The 23,687-nt window shown below is 39.9% G+C and overlaps 1 protein-coding gene across 4 annotated transcripts in view; it reads left to right on the top strand.

Moving 5' to 3' along the window:
• Positions 1–23,687, top strand: part of LOC149202706 (varicose-related protein-like) — a 385,050-nt gene that overhangs the window by 110,074 nt on the left and 251,289 nt on the right. For 2 of the 4 annotated variants that reach the window (XM_089403225.1, XM_089403224.1), the window contains 3 exons: positions 4,607–4,656; positions 4,885–5,035; positions 5,133–5,357. The exons of 1 other annotated variant lie outside the window; for it this stretch is intronic. In XM_089403225.1, the coding sequence (XP_089259351.1) occupies positions 4,607–4,656; positions 4,885–5,035; positions 5,133–5,357 (426 nt within the window). The remainder of the gene's footprint in view (positions 1–4,606; positions 4,657–4,884; positions 5,036–5,132; positions 5,358–23,687) is intronic. One more of the 4 variants, XM_089403227.1, reaches the window with a different exon arrangement.

Here is a 23,687-nt window from a genome sequence, read left to right as displayed (position 1 = left end):
AAAAAATTAAGTAATCATTGATTTTCCTTTGGTACCATACAAGTTTAATTGAGCTGTATGAATCTTCTTCTTGGATGTACGGATAGTTCATACAATTCTTTCTTCTAGCCATGCAAATCCTTCCTTGTCTCTGCAATTCAGCCTCTCTCTTTCTCCAGGCTAGAGCATGTGACAAACTTTGCCTTGACACTGTCTTCGAAAATGCTTGAGGCTACAATCATCGTGGCTTTGATATTATGTTCAACTATGCTATGGAGAATATATGAGAGACAAATGAGAGAGTGTGAATGAGAGATGTATTATATTGATGTGTGTAATATTACATAAGGTGGTGTTGTATATATATATCTACCAAGTTCAGTTAATCTTGTTAGGAACTGCTCAGCTAATTTAATTTTACATTTAACATAAATGTTATTTATTTATTTTTTCTCAGTAAAATTAAACTATTTCTATTGAGTAAAATATAGTACAATCCAGAGTGACAAGAAACTGGGCGACCGGAAATGATGAAACTATCAACCTCGGTCCCGGAGAAGGGGTGAACCATTCATGGAGCTACAACAATTAACTTGAGAGCAAAAACTGACAATTACCCCACAGGGGCAAAATTCTCAACACGATGTTTTTTCCCCTTTTTTTTATTGACTTTTATCCAACCATCTTGGGGAGTATGAGCTAAAACAACTTGAAGACTGGAGTTCTCCAACAGGGGGATCTCCTTATCTGATTCAGAAGAGGAGGTCTCATGGACGCGTTTCTGGGCGACTGCTGTGACAGTGGTGTGCGCAGGAGTATCAGTGGACGGATCCATCGTCTGAGGCGCCTGGTCCGGTTCTGCATCGCTCTCCTCATCTTCCGAGCTTGAGGAATCAGAACTCACTGCTGGCGGCGGAGGACAAGGGGTCCAACGTTTGGGTTTGGTCTTTGCAAAGTTGCCCTTTTTCGATTTTGCAGGCAGCGATGGGCAAGAATTCTGCAGGTGCCCTGTTAGGTGACAGTGGCGGCAGCGGAAGGCAGTGTTTTCGTAATCCAGATTCTGGGTCCAAACAAAGTCATTGATCTTGAGAATGATTTGGTCTGGAAGTCCTTTGCTTAAATCCAACTCCACACATATTCTGGCATATGTGTGGAGACCTTTGGTTTCCCGCCAGAAAACTCCACTGATGAAACTGCCCAAGGTGTTGCCTATGGCTCTATATACAATAGTACGCCATAAGTGGGCAGGTAAATTTGGGAGCCTGATCCATACAGGTGTCCTGGTAATGACGGCAGTTGCTGGATCAAAATCTGGGAACCAAGGGGTCAAGAAGAGCCTTGCAGTTCCCATGAACCAAGGGCCTTCTTCTAAAGCCTTTTTATAATGCTTACTGTTATCAAATAGAACAATGAAGTAACCTTTTGAACAGAAACTGATCTTACAATGATGAGTCCAGTTTGCATGGATCCATGCATAGAGATCCTGAGATCGTGGCCACAGTCCGTTAAATCTGCAAATGATGGCTCTTTCCGCAAATTCTTGAAGTTGGGTTGCAAGATCATCATGGGTGATTTCAACAGAGGGGACTTCGTCTATCTTATCAACCAAAAAGGGCTTAGATTTATGGACCTCCGGGGGTTTGGGGTTCTCAGAGTGTACTGCATCTTTGTATGAGAAAGGAGGAGCAGAGGATGACTGTCCCGCTGCACCTCCTCTCAGACGAAGGGTTACCACCAAAGAGCTGTTCTTGGAAATGCTGTAAGAAGAGAGGGGAAGAAGGTCTTCAAGTTGCTTGCCTTGAAAGAGGAGTCTCTGAAGGCCTGAAGGGATCCCAATCCGCCGTTCTAGCTCCAGTTTGAGATCCAGCACCAGATCTGAAGAACTGACCCAATGCAGGATGGTTCTGCCTGAAGGCTGAGAAATTTGGATCTGAAAGGAGTCTAAGAAGAGCCTAGACCCAGTGTCAGGGCTTCTTGTGCTTCCGGGAGCAGATCTGCCATGGCGATTTTCCATCTGGGGTGTCCGACCTGCAGGAACTTGGCCAATCTGTCTAATGTGAGCCCGATCTGAAGGAGACTTTTTGTTATCTGTCATCCAGAGTAGGGTTTGGTGCGGACTGTTCTGCTTATTGAGCGTCATGGCGGATCTGAGTGTCTGACCACCTTCCGTGGTCCAGATACCCGCTCCAGCTCTATAAATCGGCCCTGCAGATGCCTCTTGTACTAGATCTGGTATAAAGGGAGGATAAGTAAAGAATGGAGTTACCCTTACCGCAGATACGTTGCCTTGAGGTCTACTTGCTTCGGCTTCGTCCTTGATCAATGTTTCCTCCCGCCTCACATCTGCCCCAGGGGTCTGGAAACTCCGATCTGGGCTATGCTTCTGGCCGATCTCCTTAACGTCTGTAGTCCTGTGCATGCAGGAGGCAAAGACGGTTTTTCCAAGGTCGATGGGGTGCGCGGCTTTGGGGCTGATCCGGATGAGCCCAACAGTAATGAACTCGCCTTGCCCATGGCCAGATCGGGCATCGTAGCCATCAGATGACAGAACCTTGCCCTGGACAGGTTGCGTACAGTCAATCAGACTCTGCCGAGGGTTTTCTTGGGTCCCAAGGTCCTTTGCTGGGGCTCTCTGGAGGATCGACTTGTCCGGGGTCGTGCCTGTGATGAGCTTCAAATCGCATGGGACTATGCATTCATCATTGCCAGGGGAGTTATGCTTCGGAATGAGTGTGCCGTGGCCGCTGTAGTGAAAGAAAAGCAAGTCTCCGGCATTGGCACGGCGAATCATAGCGAGAAGAGCCGCACGAATGTTCTCACCAGTGGGCTCAACATAAATGTTATTTATTACACATGAATTATTTCCACTTTATTACATTATCACTTAATACATTAATAAAAATTGACATTACAATACCTAACACAGCTATCATCATCTTTATTTATAGCAACAAGATTATGTAACTTATGTAAGATAGCACATTCGTGCAGAAGCAATTAGTCTTATAAAGTTGTGTATACAATTGAGGCTATTAGTGAGTGTGGGTAAAATGAAAAAATAATAGTCACCTAGAAGAAAAATTTATCTAAAGCTCCATGCAACGAAGAATTAATTGATGGAGTCAAGACGTATAACTGCCCAGTATTAGGATATCTGTATGACGAAAATTTGAACTGCTGCAGCAAAATGAGAATTTGTGGGTGATGGAAGGCTTTTGTCAGGCTTAAAACTAAACACTGGGATGCAAACTTTTGGAACGAAAAACAGGGTTGCATGATATTCTAGTCTCTCTAGCTATTCTTTATGATATGATGTTTGGCAGAGGCATCTTGACATTTTGTTGATGAAGATTAAGCAGCGTAGATCCATCTTAAATCTGGATCTATCAAGCACCAACATCTCCCTCATACTGGGCTGTAGAGAACCTTGCTACTCTTGGTGCAACAAGTCAATCACCAAACACCTAACTTATGGTATTTGGTTGCACAAAGACAATAAAATATTCTGAGCTTTAGTGCTTAAGGTTAGCCAAACTTCAGAGTCACTAATGCCTAGAGAAAAATAAGGAAGAAGATGGTTCATTATGGAAAATGGGATGAGGGATATTATTAGACTACCCAAAAACAGATTGAGATAAACATGTATGTCCTCAAGGAAATAGACAAAAACTGGGAAACATATACCAGAAACCAGAAGAAAAAGTGATGTACTACAAAGAAGTCACAAATAACAAACTATAGAATTCATAGCATCTTTTTAAATGAAAACAGCTACGAGCAGAAGTTGAACATCACAAGGATTCATATTTCAAACAAATTTCCACAATGTTATCAGCATGACTGTAAGGTGGGAAACTCCTAAGACACCATGAGAATAGAGATTGTGCTCGATATTAAACTTGAGAAAAGTCAAGGATGAGAAATACGCAATGAGGAGTCCTTTATACAATAGTAGTGGACCAAAAACCAAAGTTCTTATCACTCGTGTCATGTAATGCAGAAAAAAGTACCATCCAGGAAACGTAAGCATTATAGAAAATCTTATCATAGAGTCTTGAAAGAAGTCACCTGATAGATCATTTGATCTGAGGTTGTCAAAATAAATTCAATTGATTTCTTCTTTTCCTCGTGCATTTTTGGAATGTATAGTCCATTTCTGTTCTAAAATAACCTAAATTGGTTCGGCGGGGAACATGTTTTTGATACCAACAGGTTGCTTATGGGATAAGCTTTCTGTGTCAACGAGGTTGTGGATTTCATGCTTTTAAAATGTTGCCTAATGCTCCAACACTTTTGTAGCTAATGCATAGGGAAAGGGCTAGGAAAGTTTATTTCGTAATAAAAGGGCACTCAATGGCCTCAGCAAGGATGTGGTTTCCACAGAAATTTGACTTTGCAATCTTACAGTTTCTCTTTGGACCTATAGAGCATCCCACCTTTTTAAGTCACAGACATGGTGCTTCAATGCCCATTTCAGCCATAGAGGCTTACGTATCACAGAATGTATGGATTTATTGTGTGTTTGAGTTTGTGTCTTGACTGTTCATAGAGCCCTATATGGAATGTGGCATCGAGCTTATGCTTTATCCTTGATTTATAATAATGAGTTCTTTATCTATTTTCTCAGAGAGTAACTGATATGGCATTTTGTGGCGATCAAGTTGGCCTTTTAGCAAGGTGCATCTCTAACCTGTGGGAATGAATGTGCTTTTTCCTTCTTTCTATGTGCTTATGCATTGTTTGTAGTGAGGGCTTATGTATTTCCCAGTGCATTGATACTATCTTCTTCTACACCCAGCTTGCCCATTCAAGCGTGGAAGATTGCATTTGACAGTTTGTTTTTCTTCTTTTTTAACCTCCCATGTTGTCCTTTTAAGCACATAATCATTCTGAGTTTTGTGACAGTGCAAGCTCTGATGGCTATTTCTTCATTTGGAGCATCATAGAAATATCTGGAATAAAGGATGACCAAATAATCAGAGGGCAAATCTCTTTTTCAATCCAAGTACTTGGCGAATGGGAGTTGGTCCATCCACTTGTTTGCTGGCTTAATCAGGTTCAGATTCCAATACTTGTTTAATGAAGCCCATTTTGAACATTTGATTTGAAATCTGTCATAGCTTTGGCTAACAGCTATACCTGTGCCTATGCAGGACTTAGTTGTTGGCATTGACAAATATGTGTTAACCTTAACTTCAGACGAATTGAAGAAAAAATTTGTTTCTTCCGGTTTCACTGTTGACAATCCCATCCGATGCCATGTGAGAAATCTTATGAGGGGCATCAAGTTTGTTGGTTTGCATGATCTTGAAGTGACAGCTTTAACGGTTATCTCAAGGTGCCCCACTTTGATTGCCTCTGCTTCTAGGGATGGCACGGTATGTATCCATGAAATGTGTTTGTCTACTAAAATGTCATTACCATTGTAAATTTTAGCATCTGAGCACATAATAAACTAAATGAAATTTGTAAGTTACTGCCTCATTGGCAACCTATTTCTTTGTCATAGTAAAAAAATAATTTACTGTAGCCTTTTAACTCCTATGTAGCTAGCTAAGAGACACTAAGGGGCTGCTTACACAGGTGACTCATATAATTCGTTAAAAACACTTTCAGTAACGTTTTGAGTTATTTTTTGACTTCTTGATCTTCTCTAAGCCTGTTCATAAGCTATTACGACTAATGGTTGCTCTGGTCCTTGTTCTTGTGTTTTATTCTGTCCATAAACTTAAGGCACCTCTAGTGTCTTTTAAGAAAATCTATTTGGATTATGATATGAGATGGGACTGCCACTAATATAGGATCTTATTTTTAAAACTTAGGTCTCATAAGATTCTTTCGAAATCAGAGTGTGTAAGCTTTTCAGCTACAAGGATTACTTGTGCTGTAACTTTCAAAAACATGTAAGATGTGGCTTGGATACAGTGTGTTGCCAAAGTGCCAACCCAATAGAGCAAGGGGATATTTAGATTTATCAAAATACCAACATTATATTGAAATTTTTTCTCCAGCACTTGAATTTGCAACATGACACCTTGTTATGCTCTTCATTACTCAGGTTCATCTATTATCAAAGGTACTATCTGTTTCATATGGAGTCTGGAGTCTTAATAGAAATATCCAGGCAACTCTATCTCAAACATGATTTTCGTGAAGCTATCTGAGATTGCTTGCTATAATGAATGGATTACATTTTGATGTCAAACTTAGCCATTCACAATGTTGTTAAAAGTTCTGATAAAGAGACGATTGAGAGTAATGTGCCTGTTCTAGATATGCTAATTTTCAGGTTGTTTGTATTTTGATGCTGAAAGTCCTCTTTCATTTGTTATTAAAAGAACATTATTGTGTGCCTTGTTAGTAGCTTCCTACCTCTGCTAATGTATAGGTGGAGTGTTCAAGCTCATGAGAAATTGGTCATTAATGAGTGATGCTCATTGGAGATGGGTTACAGTGAAAGAGTATTAAACACTCCACATAGTTGATCCTAACAATAATATCTTATGAGTCCCAGGGGGGCAGCTCAATTGGTAATCCGAGATATGTGAAATTGTTGAAGCTCGAGAGACCCAGGTTCAAATCTTCCCTCTTGCGACCTGGGCTACAGGGAGGAGGACAGATTGTAGCCCCCCAAAGGTTTACAGGTAGTTACGTGTCAGGCGGGCTGCTAGGTTCCTCTGGGTTACAATATATATATATATATAATCTTATGATCTTGGATTGTGGAAGACCCCCCACATGCTTAAATAAAGAGAAGGGAACTTTGAACGAATGGTTTATAAGGCCCAATACTTGCTAAGGTTTTCCAAATGGGATAGGAAGCTAAGTAGGCTTAACTACGGGGGAAAACTCCATGGTTAAGTGCACTTGAGTGATTGTCAAAGTGGGATGGGTAACCTTCTTTGGAAATCCTAGTTAATAGGTGCAAGTCTTAGAGGTGATGATTGATGCCATGCAATTCTCTTTGCTAGTTTTGATCCCACTTCTCCACCCCTATGAGCATTACTTGATGCAAGGGGTGCTGTTACTGCTCAAATTGTGTGTTCAAATGATAAAAGCTTCATACCACACCGCACAATCCAAGCAGAACCTCAGTAAGTCACCCACTGTCACCTCAACAACTTACTTTGCCTATATTTTGATCGGCTCTCCTTTGGCTCCAAGGGGGCTCCCCTATTAGGATCATTAGGGCTTGGACAAAAGAGTACAAGGTGATGTCAAAATAGCCTTAGTGAAACAAAGTTTGGGTTTTTTATATAGGAAAGAGGAAGGTGATGGAGGGACTTGATGGCTACTGTGTTGATTTGGGGTAGCATCGAATGTGCTCTAGGTCTCAAATTTTGCAGTGAGACTTGGGCACATGTATTCCAAAGAACCCAGAAAATGTTTTGGGAAATTCCACCCAGAAACAATTTTATTAAAATAATTAATATTTTTTAATGGGCCCCTAAGTCTAAATTTAGGAAATTAAAAATATTAACGGGTATTAATCTAATTGTGGGTGTAACTTCTAGAAGAATACGAGGATCAAGCTAAAATGATCTTAGCCATTGATTAGCTTTTAATTTGGGTCGTTGAATGTCAACGAGGAGATTAGTTAAGGAGGTTTAAGGGTCACTTGGAAAGACACACAGAGTGAGTTCAGAAGTTTGATTAAGCAGAGCAACTGCCGGGAGAGTATCGATAGTGAGTTTGTGCTGTGAGGGATAGGGATAGTTGGGTTGGAGTATCTTCTCCAGAGCCTAGGATACGCAGCAGAGAGGCAGAGAGACACCAGAAGGAGGCAACGCAGGACCCAGGAGGGGTTGACGCTGAGCCAGGAGGGCTCACGCAGAAGCATCATAGTCTCCAAGCAAAAGTCCAAATTTGTTGAGGGAGATGACATTTCTGAGCCGGGAAGGCTGGAAACTGCTCCAGAAGGCAAATCGATCCCTAGTTGAGCTGACGAAGGGCCCACGCAGGGGCAACACAGAAGTAGCCGGGGAACTCATAGTTTAGTTGCCAGGTCAGTTGAAACTTGCCAGGTAGAGTGAGGTAAACTCACAAATTTCTTCTGCCAGTTTATTTCTCTGTAATTGGATTGCTGGGAGGGCATCCAAAGTTGTATTCAAAAAACTACTGCGTAATAATAAAAACCCTCAAAATTGCTACATCGGTTTTCCTGCGTTGGGTTTTTCTGGGGACATTTGGTAAAAAATAACAGTGTCATTTGTGTTGTATTTTCTTTCTTGCTCAGTCTCTTGTTTCCACATATAAATTAATTAAGTGAAGGCTGCAGTGTATGTATTTCAATATTTTCCGTAGGAAATTGCAAGTAACTTGTTCATTTAAATATAAAAAGTAGGAGAAATATCATCAATTGCTACAGTAGGGATTCCAGTTTAGGGAATTTTCACATGGTATTAGAGCTGCAGGTGGAACAAGAAGAGTAGTGCCAGAGAACCTAGCGCTGAGCAGAAGAGGTCAAAAATCTGCAGGAGGCAGTAGTTCGAAACCCCAGAGGGTTTGCGCAGTTCTTAGTCGGAGGGCTGAAATTTCGAGGCAGTCTCTCTCCAAGTGAGTTGACGGAGAGAAGAACTCCAAGTTCAAATTTTTTGCCGGGGCAAAGGGAGCAGCGCTGAAGCCTCAGCATTAGGAGAAGCTGGTGGGACGCGGATTTTTCTATAGGTAGTTAGCTAGGTAGAAAATTGTCAGAAGAGAGAGGAGAAGCACGGTTGAGGGGATTTCTTCCTCAGAGAATTCCTAGCCAAGGAATTCAAATTCTCTAGATTTGAGTAGCAGCAAGGGGCAATAGTTTTACTAGCTCCAGTGGGGAGTGCGTAGGCTAGCCCAACAACATTGTAGAGGAGAGAGGCAGTCATTCAACTTTCTATTTGTGGCGGAAATGGCAACCAGTGGCTTGAGGGATCAGGACAAGTTGGACAGAGCATCCAATCATATCATCTGGAAGGCAAGAATGTCATTCCTTCTAGACGAGCATGCCTTCAGGACATATGTCGACAATGTGGTGGCTATGCCTGCAGATGCAAATCCATTAAAGAAGTACTAATCAGAAATGGCGAAGGCCAAGAGGATGATCCTTGATGGAGTAAAGGATCACGTAGTGTGTCATGTTGCTAGCAGAGGGACTGCTAAGGAGATGTGGGATGCCTTGGCAACGCTATTTCAAGGATCTTTTGAGCAGCGAAAGATGTACTTGGAGTAGAAGCTGAGATCTACTTAGATGCAAGAGGGGAGCGTGTGGATCCATTCCTCATGAAGCTTAAGGAGACCTGTGATGAATTGTTTTCTGCGAGGCATACACCTCAAGATTCAGAGTTGGTTAGATTGGCCCTCAATTCTGTCTCAGATGAGTGGCAAGTCTTTGTCTAGAGTATCCTGGGTAGAGCAGCCTTGTTGAATTTGGATGAGATGTGGGCAACTCTAAAACAAGAGGAGCTGAGGAGAGACTTAGTCAAGGTTAAACTAGATGAAAGCAATAGTAGTGGGTCAAAGCCCAAGGAGGAGGAGGATGATGTAGCCCTTGCATCGAAGGGAAAGCAGGAGCAGCGGAGACATAAGGACCCAATGTCGGAAAATCGGTGCAACAAATTTGAGGATTCTTACTATTGGTAGTAAATATCTGAATACAATTTAGGATGCTCATTTAGCAATCCTTTACAGAGAAAATATTGGCGGAAAATTTGAGTGAGTTTTACCTCACTTCACCCAGCAGAATTCCGGCTGATCCGGCACAAGACTGGCTAACCTTGGCTATTTCTGCGTTGGCTCTGCGTCACCTTCTCTGCCCTCTGTGTCAGCTCTCCCGGCTGTTCCAGCAGTTCTCAGCAGTTCCGGCAGTTCCTGGCAGTTCCGGTAGTTCTCGACAGTTCCGACAATTCCTGACAGTTTTGACAGTTTCGGCAGTTCCCGATAGTTTTGACAGTTCACGGCAGTTCCAGTAGTTCCTGACAGTTCCAGCGGTTCCGACAGTTTTGGATTTTGCGTGACAGACAACTTTTCTGGCTTGCGCTAGCCCTTCTAGCTCTGCGTCGGGGCTGCGTGGGCTTAGACAGGGCCAACATCAGCTCTCCTGGCTACTACGCTGCCTCTCTACAAGCTCTCTTCGCCTCTCTGTTCTATATTTTCTGGAAGGTCCTTCTCCCGGATTCTGTCTTCTCCTTAGGTGCAAGATCTCCCTAATCAATTTTCTTAATCAATTTTGCCGGATTCTGTCTTCTCACCTCAGAAAATCGATTTCCTCAATCTCTTTGTGTGTTTCCAAATGAATCCCAAGCCTCCATTTTATACTTTTCCTGTTGACTCTTCAACGGTCGAGATTAAGTCTCTAATCAACGGCTAAGATTAAAACATGACTTGATCTGCCTTCTAGATCATTCTCACCCATATTTTGATTAATGCCCATTAATATTTTAATTTCTGTAAGTTTAGACTTAGGAACTCCATTAAAAATAATAATTATTTTAATAAAATACAATCCAGGTGGAATTTCACGAATTAGTTTCTGAGTTCTTTAGAACTCATGTGCCTTAGTTTCTCCACCAATTTTCATGGCTAGAGCACTTCCGATGCTACCAAAAACTAACACTCCCTCTTAGCGAGCAAAGTGCTCTAGCAACAATGTCTACGTTCATGCTGCTCTGTTTCTGAAGCATCTCCTTTCTACACTGCTACTACCACCAACACTGTGCTATTGCTGCCACTGTACTGCTGCCATGACATTGCCACTGCCACTACTGCATCTGTACTACATCTCCCTCTCAAACGCTGCATCATTCTATTGAAAGTGATTTTCAAACATACCCATCTGTTCCCAAAATTGAACAAACTTTGGTGTTCCTAAAGCCTTGGTGAGTATGTCTGCCACCTGATTTCCCACGGGAGTGTACTCCAATTGTACCGCTCCACGCTAAACACAGTCTCTAATAAAGTGACACCGAATATCGATGTGTTTGGAGGGATCATGTAATACTGAATTTTCAGAGATCTTGATACAACTCTGATTATCATAGAAGATCCTTGTCGCTTCCATCCTTCTCTTGAATAGATTTACAAACAGTTTCCTGAGCCATATAGCTTCACATGTTTCTTTGCTAGTTGCCATATACTCAGGTTCGACAGAGCTCAGAGCTATAGACTTTTGCTTCTCACTGCACTAAGAGGTCATCCCAGATCCAATACCGAAGCAATACCCAGTGGTACTTTTCCTGTCTATTGAACTTCCTGCCCAATCTGCATCAGTGAATCCACTCAATTCGATATCATTGCCCTTGGTGTACCTTAATCCAAAATTTAATCCACGCACATACTTGAGAATGTGCTTTGCTGCTGCCCAGTGCACCCTTTTTGGTTCCACGATGAACTGACTAAGGGTGTTGACAACATAACACAAGTTTGGCCTGGTGTTGACTAGATACATAAGTGACCCAATGAGTTGTCTGTATATGGTGGGGTCCACTTGTCTCCTGAAACATCTATTTTCTTCCAATCGGTAATCATAGGTGTAGCCATAGGTCGACAATTCTGCATTTTGAATCTTTTCAGAATTTCTGATGCATATCTTTTTTGGCCAAGGAGGATCTCACCATCCAGCTGCCAAACTTCCAATCCCAGAAAGTAGTGCATTAGCCCCAAATCCTTCATATCAAACTCAGTTTCCAGGTTTTTCTTACAATCCTCTGAGTCCGGATGATTCTGTCAAAAAATAGATCATCCACATACAATACTAGAATCAATGACTCCCCTTCTACCAACAGATAATAAAGATTGGGATCAGTATCGCTCTTGATGAATCCCTACTGCTGTAAGTAGCTGTCAATTCGACCATACCAATCTTTGGGTGCTTCTTTTAGCCCGTACAAGGATTTTTTCAACCCGCACACATGAGTTCTCTTTTAATTTGTTTCGAAACCTTTTGGCTGTTCGATATATACCTCTTCTTCTATCACCCCATTCAAGAATGCTGTCTTGGCATCCATTGGGTAACTCTCCCATCCCATCTGTGCTGCAAGAGATATAATGGATCTGATAGAGGTATATCGAGCTACTAGGGCAAAGGTTTCCTCATCGTTTATTCCTTCGTTTTGCGCATCTCCTTTTGCGACAAACCTAGCCTTGTACTTATCTACACTGCCATCTGCAGCATACTTGATCTTGTAGATCCATCTCGAACCTACAACTGATCTGTTCTCTGGTCTTGGTACAATTTCCCAGACATCATTTGTCATGATAGAACTGTACTCTTCTACCATGGCATCCACCCATACCTGGTGTTGTACGACTTCTTGAAAACTAGAGGGTTCTTCGACCTGAGCTACCAATGCTTGGTACCTATCAGGTTGTCTACGCTGCCTTTTCTCGACTCTAGGAGCTCCAACAAATTCCTTTGCGTCCCTCAGAGTCTGTTGTACTTCTCGGCTAGTTCTTCCACTGTTTGTGGGAGGTTCCGTTTGTTCCTCTTCCTGTACCTGCTGTGACACTCCTGATTCCTCTTCTCTTGAGGAGATGCTAGTACTGGTTACCATGCTTGAACCAGATGCTTGTCTTCCTGCCAGATCTGATCCTTGTTGCTGGACTAGAGGAGCATCCCCATCCTGTTCTTCAAATGGCATCTCACGAGATTTCTTGAAGGCTCTATCTTCCATGAACTTGGCATCCCGCCTTACCACAATATTTCTGCTGCTCGGAATGTAGATCCGATACGCCTTTGAAGTTTTGCTATAACCTACTAGATACCCAACTTCGGCAGTCTGCTCTAACTTGCTCCGCTTCTCTTCTAGAATATGGCAATAAGCTACACTTCCGAATATCCTAAGGTGACTTGCTTCTGGCTTCTTTCCCGTGGAAACTCCCTCTAGTGTCTTCTTTCCTAAAGGCCTGTGAGGAGTCCTGTTTTGAACGTGTACAGTTGTGCTACATGCTTCTGCCCATAAAAAATTGGGTAGATTCTGATCATATAACATTGCCTTTGCTGCTCCAACAATAGTTCTGTTCTTCCTTTCTGTGACTCCATTCTGTTTTGGATTATAGGGTGCTGTCCATTCTCTTCGGATCCCTTCTCTTGCACAAAAATCAGTGAAGTTCTTATCCGTGTATTCTCCGCCATTGTCTGAGCGCAATATCTTGATCTTCCTTCCTGTCAGGTTTTCCACTAGAGCCTTAAACTCTTTAAACCAATCAAAGACCTCATCCTTGGTTCTCAAAAAATAGATCCAAGTTTTCCTGGAATGGTCATCTATGAAGGTAACAAAATACTCAGCGCCACTGATGGCCCTTGTAGACATCGGACCACAAATGTCTGAGTGTATTAACCCCAATACACTCTTAGCTCTATTGTTGCTTCTGGAATATGCTGCTTTGGCGTACTTACCTAGCACGCAGCCTCTGCATGTATCATCATGCTTGGTAGTAAGCACTGGAACCGCTGTAACAATTTCCTCGAGCATCCATAATGCCCCATGATGTAAGTGTCCCATCCACCTATGCCACAACTCATTTAATTCTTTTTCTCCATCGACAGTACTACTTATCAGTGCCATAGGAGACTCGAGTTGCAACTTGTATAATCTGTTGCCTCGAGTTCCATTCTGGGCCCTCTTTTTCCACTTTGGATTCTTGACATATACTCTATTACCAATGAAGTATACATCATATCCCTTATCTTCTAATTGAGAGACATAAATCAAATTCATTCCCATACCTGGTACATGCAGTGCATTCATGGCCCAAAGACTATCTTCTGTTGCTGTTTGGAATATAACGGTTCCTTTTCTTATTGGGGTGCACTATGTCCTGTTACCCATTATGATTTGAAAGTTCATCTGTTCCTCCTGATAACTCGAGAAATATTCTCGTTTTCCAGTCATATGAGCTGAAGCCCCGCTATCATTGTACCAGTCCTCGGCTGAAGCAGAATTTGATAGGCAAGAAAACTCCTCTTCCATCTTGGAAGCTAATTCGGAAATATTCTGATCCCTACTGTTCTCCATGCCCTTTTTCTTTGCTTCCATCTTGCCTGAACCTTGCTCTGATAACATGTGAAAATTTGTTGCAATAATTGATTTATTTCTCCTACTTATTTATGATAAGTTATTTACCAATACTTCAGTAAATACCAAAATAAATTCAGTGGTAGACTTCACAAACTAGAACTGAAAATTAAATGGCAAGAGAAACATCAGCATATGAACAATCACATTGACACACTTGTTTTTGGTCAGTCGTCCCTAGAAAATCCCAATGTTTTTTCCATTACATCAGTTTGTGCTAAAGTAGTGTTAGCCTCAAACAAAAAAAGAAATTAGTCACGGTCCCTTGCCATTAGTCATCAACCTGTAAATGGTTTTAGTTTGAGGATAACACTGCTTTAAATTTTTAAAAGAAGGCTTCAAACTGTCGAAAGTAGGTCATTTTGATAGATAGACATTGGAAAACCAAAATAGAAACAACAAAAATATTATATTTTTTCTTAGGTAATTTATGTGAAAAAGGTGTATTTTAAGTGTCTCACACTTAGCTAGTTGACAAAGTAGTAGTGTTTAGGTATGTGAGTTAGCCCTTGAATGAACGAGCTACAGTCATGAGGCGCCTGATCGCTAGTAAGATCACTAAGTTATGATTAGTTTTATGTTAAGCCAGTGTCTCGGCCAACAATAGATGGCTTATCATTAGTCGACTTGAAAGGAAAGGTACTAACGCCCGATAAATCTGGTCCCTCCCTTAATGTTGTCTCCATTCTTCCTGCGATTGATCGACGAATGAGATCAAAGTGGTTTTTATGGTATAGCAGGTTCATGCTCGGGTCTATCTGGCATAAAGATAAGCTAACGTATTGACTGATAGTTTGAGACAGAGATGATTTGTTGGTGTGCCGGAAGATGTTATTGCCATAAAGGGAAATTCGACCTTTCTGAATTGTTTACATTACTTTTTGAATTGTTTAACCTTCTTGAATTAAAGTCTCGAGCTAGAGATCTAAGGCCACTAGTGTAAAGAACTTTCATTTTGATGACCTTAATAATTCCCTTTGCCTTCATACCATACACCGATTTCTCAATTGAATATTAATGATAAATTTGTCTCAACTTAGCAGCGAATTCGTTTATCTGAGTGTGGCTTTAGAAATGTCCAACGATGGAGTTAGTCGGCACGACGAGGATCCATCGATGAGATATTCTTTGAGGCGGTCGTGAGATCAGTAACAACTCATTTAAACTAATTACAGTAAAATCAAAACTTTGGCTAATTTCATTCTATGTTAATTTGTTTTCATACAGTTGTCAAATCCAACCCTACGCTTAGCAGCCGTGAGATGTTTTAGGGTACAGGTGTATGGCTTGGTTTAATCGGTAGCCAAGAATACAACACATGTGCTGGAAACAATTAATTATCTCGTATGGATGCTAGGGAGTCTCTAGAGACTTCAAACTCAGTGGAAATATCACTGTATAAAATTACGGGGTTTTAGGCGAATCTCCTTGTTGACTTTTCCAAGCAAGCCAACGACCGAATTTCACCAATCAACAACCAAAGTCCACAAAGATTAACACTCATACAAGGCACCATGATGAGGAGCCCACATGCGCCCATACCTCCCACACGGGCCCATACCTTGCTCAACGTATAAATATTACATTAAATCTAACGTTCACCATGAAACATGCCAGAGAATTAAAAACGTTATCCACGATATGTTGTCTAACGTGAATACATTTTCTTCTACATATAAATCCCCTTAGTTTTGAGTACTATTAGATCAACAGTATAGCGATGAAATATATTCTAGGACTTATGGAGAACCAATAACGTCATATGTTGAAGGAAATATTTGATGGAGTTCCACTTATCCCCTTTTAAAATGGCAATAACAATGGTATTGTAACATGGAAAAGTAATTTGATACAACTATAGCATAGAGAGTAAATACCAACCGAGGCATTATTAAAAATTTCAAGTTACCTTTATAGATTTGAACATGTAAATTCTTTTAAGAGAAAATATTTATTATCTATCTTTAAAAAAATGATAAATTTTATAATTTAATAGTTATAAAGTGATTTAGTATTTTGATAAAATGTTTTGATTTAATTTTTTTGGTTTAGTATTTATATAAGAAAGAGGTAAGTTAATAAATGCATAAATTTAATTTTGAGTAGATAAGCCGTTATTGATTTAAAATGGCTTATTTTAATAGAATGGGTAAAATGGGGAATTCAAAATTCATATAGGACGAGGCATTTTTATCGTGTTAGAGTTGGTATTCTTTTCTTTTAGTTACAATAAAAGAGATATGAAATTTATAATTAAAGCTTCACGCAATAGGTATACAAAATCAAGAAAGAGTCAAATAACTATATATCATGTGGATGAAATAAATTAACAATACAAATGAAGAAAGCAGTACTAGTTAAAGTGTTAATTAGAGTTTATGTAATTAGTATCTATATCCTTTTTTATTTTATTCGTAATACTTCTTGGTCTATACATATTTGTTAGACTACCTAGAAAAGTAATCATGTCATTTACAGAGATGCCTAAAGTTAATAAACCCTCCATGGACATAATAAGGTTAGAAAATGTTAAGCAAATATTACGAAATAATACTATGGTCTATGAAGACCCATGCATTATGATAAATATTACTATGCATTAGGATAGAACACCATCCATTAGGCCAAGGAGGTAGCGATACCAACCTCCTTGACCTCGGTACCAGTAAGACTTGCCTAGCAGGTAAAATAGCAAAAAAAAAAACCATACTCATTTGTGAGCTTGAATTTACAAAATATATATATTAAATTTAAAAGCATACCTCATATTTTTGTAATTTTATTATGTATCTAGGAAAAGCTACAATGGTAAGGACATATCAACTACAACGACGTGATCAGGTAGTGTCACCATCGCTGACGCCACAACCTTCTTCATCACCATTGCCACCACCATTGAGACCATCATCAACGCCAACTACTCCAGCACCGGAGTTAACCGTTATAATGCGCTCATTGGAAGCCATATTGGAAACATTAAAAGGGCCGCCAATAGCTAATACTAAAGAAGAGCAACCTCAACTTGAAGAAAGAAATCCAACGGAACCCAAAGGTTCTGAGTATAGACAATCAAAGGAAGATATTTCTAGGGAGCTGCAGAAAATTAAACTCCCAGAATTTTCAGGAGGACGAGCTGGAGAATGTGCTGAAGCATGGTTAGAAGGAATGAACAAATGTTTTGTGCTAAGAGAGTACTCTTCTACTTCCAAAACGAAAATTTCCATATTTCAGTTAAAGGAAAGCGCCTTGATTTGGTGGGGAAATCTGGAAAAACAATTACACCTCACAATGGATAATGTTCCCTGGGAGTTGTTCGAGGAAAGATTTCGCGCCAAGTACTTACCTCCATATTTTCAAGAGCAACAAGTTGGGCCTTTCATACGCTAGTCCAAGGTAATAAAACAGTGGAGGAATATGAGATAAGGTTTATGGAGCTTGTGAAATATATTCATTATTTAGATACTAACGAACGTCAAACTGAGCGCTTCGTATATGGATTAAATCCTCGCATCAGGGCCATGGTTAGGATGTGGAAGCCATCATCAGTAGCCAAGGCAGTTGAATGTGGCCGTTATGCAGAGGAGCATCTAGGGATAAAAAGGATGTCAGACCAACAAAACCTCTACAGCCAGGATTTCTAGGAAAGACTCCTTGAAACTTCTTTAGGGGAAGTGGCTCGAGACCACCTCCTTATGGTAATAGGTTTACCCCAAGAGGAGTAGGAGCAAGAGCTCCCATGGCAGTTAATACTATAGCTGTTGAATCATCAAACACAAGTCGATGGAATTCTTGAGGAATTGCTAATAGAGGAAAAAACACGAGAGGAAGTGGCAAAAGAGGACGAAGTTCCTTGTCTAGAAACTCGCATTTTGACTCAAGGCGATCACCCTAGGTTAATTGTTGGGGATGTGGAGGACCGCATTTTCAACGTGATTGTCCGGAAGCTTTGTCAAGTATAATGCATAGAATAGGAAAAGAGCCATCATCAAATACCCAAGGAAATCATAGAATCCATGCAGTAGTCAACAACAACCAGGCAGCACATCAGTCCACTGTAGTGGAATCCTCAGGTATTATTAACAACATAAAACTCAAAATCTTATTTGATACTGGTGCCACTGATAGTTTCATTTCGTCATATGCATTAAATAAATGTGGGTTGGTAGCCTGCAAGAAAAACGATTTCAGACAGGTAGAAATGGCTTCAGGAGAACTTCAATCTGTAGATTTAAGTGTGGAGGAATGCAAAATTGATTTAAGGATATGTTCGACTAAGTTAAAAATGTATGTCACAGCCCTAGGAACTTATGACATCGTCATAGGTATGGATTGGTTAGAAACTCATCAAGCATGGGTAGACTGTTACGAGAAAACAATTCTCTGTATAAATGATGAAAGGGAGATGATCCAAATCCAAGGTATTAAGAGAAAAGTATATGCTTCATCTCAACAATGCAAATGAAACGTTGTTTAAGAAGAGGTTGTCAGGTATATGCAGTTTAAGAAGTAAGAAAAGAGAAAGGACTGTCCTTATCCAGTATTATCTGATTTTCCATATGTTTTTCCAAAGGAACTACTAGGATTACCTCCCGAAAGAGAGCTAGATCTCACAATAGAATTGAAACTTGGTACAAAACCAATCTCTAAAACACCTTACAGAATGACAGCTCCAAAACTTCAAGAATTACAAATTCAGTTGAAAGAACTATTGGATATTGGACATATTTGACCCAATATTTCACCATGGGGTGCTTTTGTAATATTTGTCAAGAAGAAAGATGGTTCCTTGTGATTATGCATAGACTACCGAGACTTGAATCGAGCTACAATAAAGAATCAGTATCTAATGCCTCGAATTGATGACCTCTTTGACCAAATGAAAGGAGTTGCTGTCTTTTCAAAAATCGATTTACGATCAGGCTATGATCAATTAAGAATTAAGGAAAGTGATATGTCTAAGATTGCATTCCGAAGACACTTTGGGCATTATGTATTCACTATGGTACCATTTGGATTGACCAATGCACCAATAGTATTAATGAACCTTATGAACAACATTTTCCGCAAATATCTCGATCAATTTGTACAAATCTTCTTAGACGATATTCTCATCTATTCTAAAAATGAGAAGGAGTATGAAGAACATTTGCGGATAATGTTGATCAGTGGTTGTCATTGATGTCAACCCAAGCAGCACCAGGGGCTACCTCGATCTTGCAAGGGCATTTTGACTTGACAACTCATATTATTTTGTGTCAAATATCTTCTCGATGGATTCTACTCGTCGAGATGTTTCCGTTGATATATGGTACGCCTCCCAGTTCTTCATGGTTTGGGAGTTATTTGCATTTGAAGTTAGTAACCCCAGTTAGTGGGCTAAAATTCTATGGGGTTATGGCATGGCACTCATAATTGGTTGTGGTCATTCAATAATCAATAATTAATAATATTTTTTTGCTCCTAAAATCCCTCCAATGTTCACTCTTTGAGGACCCTCTCAACTCAAGACATTCATATAAATAATGACCCTCATATCCTCCTCTTGTAGGGATTTTATGGCTTCAAACAGGTCATTGTGGCATTTTCGCTATAACTTTTTACTTCTTCTTCTTCTTCTTTTTTTTTTTTTTGCGAAGCTTCAAAAGCTGAAATTAAAACCCATTTGTGCCGAAATTTTGATGAACCTCGTGACCAAATTTCAGATCTTGGTTCGCTATATTTTCGGAGATATGATCTGAGGAATTTAGGGTTTTTGCAGGCTCCTGAATTCCATGTCAAACATGTGACGTTGGGAAAATCGTCATAACTTTCTCCTTGAACATTGAATTCAAATTTCGTAAATAGTTAAAGAAAGAGGATGGACTGTAGTTTGTTGAGTAGCGTTTTTAAGACCTAAGGTCACAACAGTGACACGTGGCACTTTGTACAAGTTCACTCCACTGAACTAGTCTATAATCAGGTCATCATGGAAGATTGGGCATAACTCTTTCTTGAAGAATCCAATCTTGATCAGACCTATGGGGTTGCAAAGAGGACTCAGAGGGCTACTACAGGATGAAATTTCAGAGCCTGGAGATCCGAAATTACATAGATACAACAGACTCAATATCGAGTTCCTAGAAGGCAAAAAAAAGCATGCATTTAAGGATCACTGCAGTAAGGACCACACATCAACAGTCAAGGGTAAGCCTCCTACAACAAGGTATGTATGATTAAGTGTTTACATTTGAATTTTGAGTATCATCTTTGACATATGTTTTTTCAAGACCACGTAAGCATATAAAGGGTCTCGGTTATATCTCTATGTCTCTATATGTCACAATTAGTTTTGATACCACATCTCGAATGTCCTATTATTGATACTACACATTTGGTGCTACACCAAGTCTGCTAAATATATATGATGTTGTAAGTTCATGTTACTTGTCTTGTCATAGTTGATAGAATGGTCTCTGTTGTTTTACTTAGAACTTGGTTCATCACAAGTGTAGGGTCCGTCATCAGTTTCTATTGTATATATCTTTAGGTCAGTTTTGGATAGTCTTGCATAGAGTCAAGGCCTAATCAAGAGTGGGAGTCTTTGTCTACTACTGTAACAAGTCAACAACAAAAGTGAAAAGAACATTTTAGGTATGCATTGTAATTTTAATTTTAATTTATTCATTATTATGCACTTACATGTGTTTTGCAGGCATAGGTAAGTTGAAGGGTATTTTGTTTTGTTTTAGGATTGGTTTTGCTGGGAAAATTTTGCATGCAGGTAGAAGAAGATTCAAGTACGGCTTCAAGCAAGAATTCAAGAGCAGAAGTATCAAATCAAAGGAAGCATTGCAATGGGACATCCTTTGAAGACATGACAACCATCCGTATATTGTGAAGAAGTGTCAAGACCAAGAGTCATCATTATAAAGTTGTAAAAGAGTCAATTTGCCTAGAGTCAAAAAGGCATTATTGGGAGGTATAGGAGTCTCTGTTGGGATGATGACATGGTTGGGTTGCAGGTCATAGAGTAATTGGATGTTCGCTCAAAATCATTTTAAATCATATTGTATTGTGGATCATTGTTCCTGGTATGGGAATCCACACTCTTGTCTCATTTCAGTCATTATAGGGTGGCAGGGAGGTGCTAGGCAGGTGCATGAAGTCGCTTATAGGTTGGAGCCTGTGAACACTTCAGGGTGGTAGGGTGGTCTAGGGTGTTGGGGCATCTATTCAGTTGATTATTGAAGAAACCAGGGCATTGGGGCGTCCTTTTAGTGGGAGCTAGAGAAGAATGCATTTCTAGAATTCTAGGAAGTTGTTGCTTTCATTTCAGTTGGGGCTGAAGATTAAAGAATTTATTAGAAAAGCGTTTGGTGGTTTTTGACCCGGAGGGGGTTTTCTACCTAAAATTCTTGTGTCTACTGTGTTCTTTATTTACTTTTTTTATTGCATAAACATTAATAATAATTGAAGATTAACTAATGCTCTGAAAAGATTTAAAAGTGCTAATTGCTATGAAATACTGATTCACCCCACCTCTTAGTGTTTCCAACAATTGGTATCAGAGTTTGGTTCCTTTAGTAACAACTTAACCGCTGGAAGTTAGTTTTCAAAGCATAGAGATGGGAAAGTCAAAGAAGCAGGTTACAAGGATTTCAAAGGAAGGTACAGGTACAACAAAATCTGAAGAAATTGAATATTGTGTACCAAACCCTGATTTTGATGCAGATAATTACTGGATATGGGAATCCAGGATGGAAGCACATTTGCAGGCACATGGAGTATGGGAATCAATTGCTTTTGGAGACACATCTACCGATGAAGCTAAAAGGTACAATTCAAAGGCCATGAATGTAATTTTGAATGTCTTGCCAAATTCTGTGAAAAAAAAAGTTGGTCAATGTTCAACAGCTAAAGGTCTTTGGGAAAGGCTTCATAATCTGTATTCAACAAAGCAATCAGGTCAAGATGTTATTTAAAATTTGGATCCTTTTGATTATGATGAAGAAATGGGAGAAATGAGTAAAACAGAGTTTCAAAATCAAGTGATCAAGGTGATAAAGGAACTCAAAAGTCAAAAGGAAAAGACAAGACTTTTGGAAGCAGAACTGAAGACAACAAAAGAACTCATCAAAGAAAATGAAGAGTCTGAGAAGACGATTAGTAGTCTTAGAACTCAATTGAAAGAAATCAAGAATACAACGACAAGAGACCTCAAGAGAGAAGTCCACCAAAAGCAACAAGAACTCGACACAACATTTGCAAAGATTAGCAGGATCACACAACAGATGCACGAAGCATAAATTGAAAGGAAGGAATATGATCAAAGATACATATCCGTTTTTGACCAAAAGCAAAAGGAATTAGAAACATCTTCAGTAGAAATAAGGAGGCTCAGGATTGAAAATGAGAAGTAGAAGGAATAGATACAGGCTCTCAATAGATAAGTAGAGAAGACCACTCTTCTCAAGCTACAGGTTGAGGAGGTAGAAAAAAGAAGGAAGATCTTGAAAAGATGGTTTTAAGAAGATCTTGCTCAAAAGCAAGAAGAACTTGATGCAACTCATGATGAGATCAACAATCTCAAGGGATCGCAAAAAGAACACGTACAAGATAAGACAGATGAGGAAGCAAAAATGAAGGCAATTAAAGATGGTAAAGTTCCAGTTGATGAAGGTACGAGCTCCACATCTTCGCAACATGATTCTAAGAAGGAAGTTGATCAAAGTGAAAAGCCAAAGAAGAATGTTGCAACTCCAAAGAACAAGACCAAAGCAATCAAGAACAAAGGACCACAACAAACTACAACACCGCCTCCAAAGAAGAATGAAAAATCTTCTAGGTACAACTATCAAGGACCATCGCATCTGAATGAACCATTTAGGTACGCACATTTATTTAATGGTTATTTCTTTTTATGTGCTAACTATGGACATATGGCTAGGGATTGTGAAGTTTTTGACAGGTACAATCATTATCTGCAAAACCCTAGATGCAAGTGTGTAGGATCACGAGACAGATTCCATGATGATTTTGTCAGAAGAGAATACGTGATAGATGGGCCAAACATTGAACGTTTCAAATGCCATAACTATGGCCATAGCACTTGCGATTGTAGATATCAGATGGAATCACCTATGGACAACATTGAATGCTTCAAGTGTCATAACTATGGGCACATGGTTCGAGATTGCAGGAATAAGAAGGTTTGGAATAGGAAACAGGTACAAGCAGACAAAAAAGATAACAAGGTTTCAAGAGTTATGCTCTCAGGATTTGTAAAAGCAAAAGGTCACGAGGAATTAGCAGTTGCTTCAGATAATGATTCAAGTCAAGATGGCCTGTTAGGTGACTCACTATTTTGAACAATCTAGCTTGTTGACTCCTTAATGTTTGTAGAGGAGTCTATGCAGCAGTATATGGCACAAGACTATGATTGATAGGAAGGTAGTTTGAACAAGATGGCAGTTTCAATACAGGTTCAGGGGGAGCAAAACATTTGAAGGATTACAGGTTACTAGGAACAAGGCAAGATTAGTTTGCAAAGAATATGCATAGGTTGAAGAAATCGATTTTGAAGAAACATTTGCTCCCGTTGCCAGAATGAAAGCTATCAAGATGTTCCTCGCTTATGCTTGCTTGAGAAAAATCAAGGTCTACCAAATGGATGTTAAGTCA

The sequence above is a fragment of the Pinus tabuliformis genome, chromosome 2_1 (assembly GCF_031772625.1).
Source record: "Pinus tabuliformis cultivar Carrire ecotype Pingquan chromosome 2_1, CPIR1, whole genome shotgun sequence".
Classification (NCBI taxonomy): Eukaryota; Viridiplantae; Streptophyta; class Pinopsida; order Pinales; family Pinaceae; genus Pinus; species Pinus tabuliformis.
This window is presented reverse-complemented; position numbering and strand designations above follow the sequence as displayed.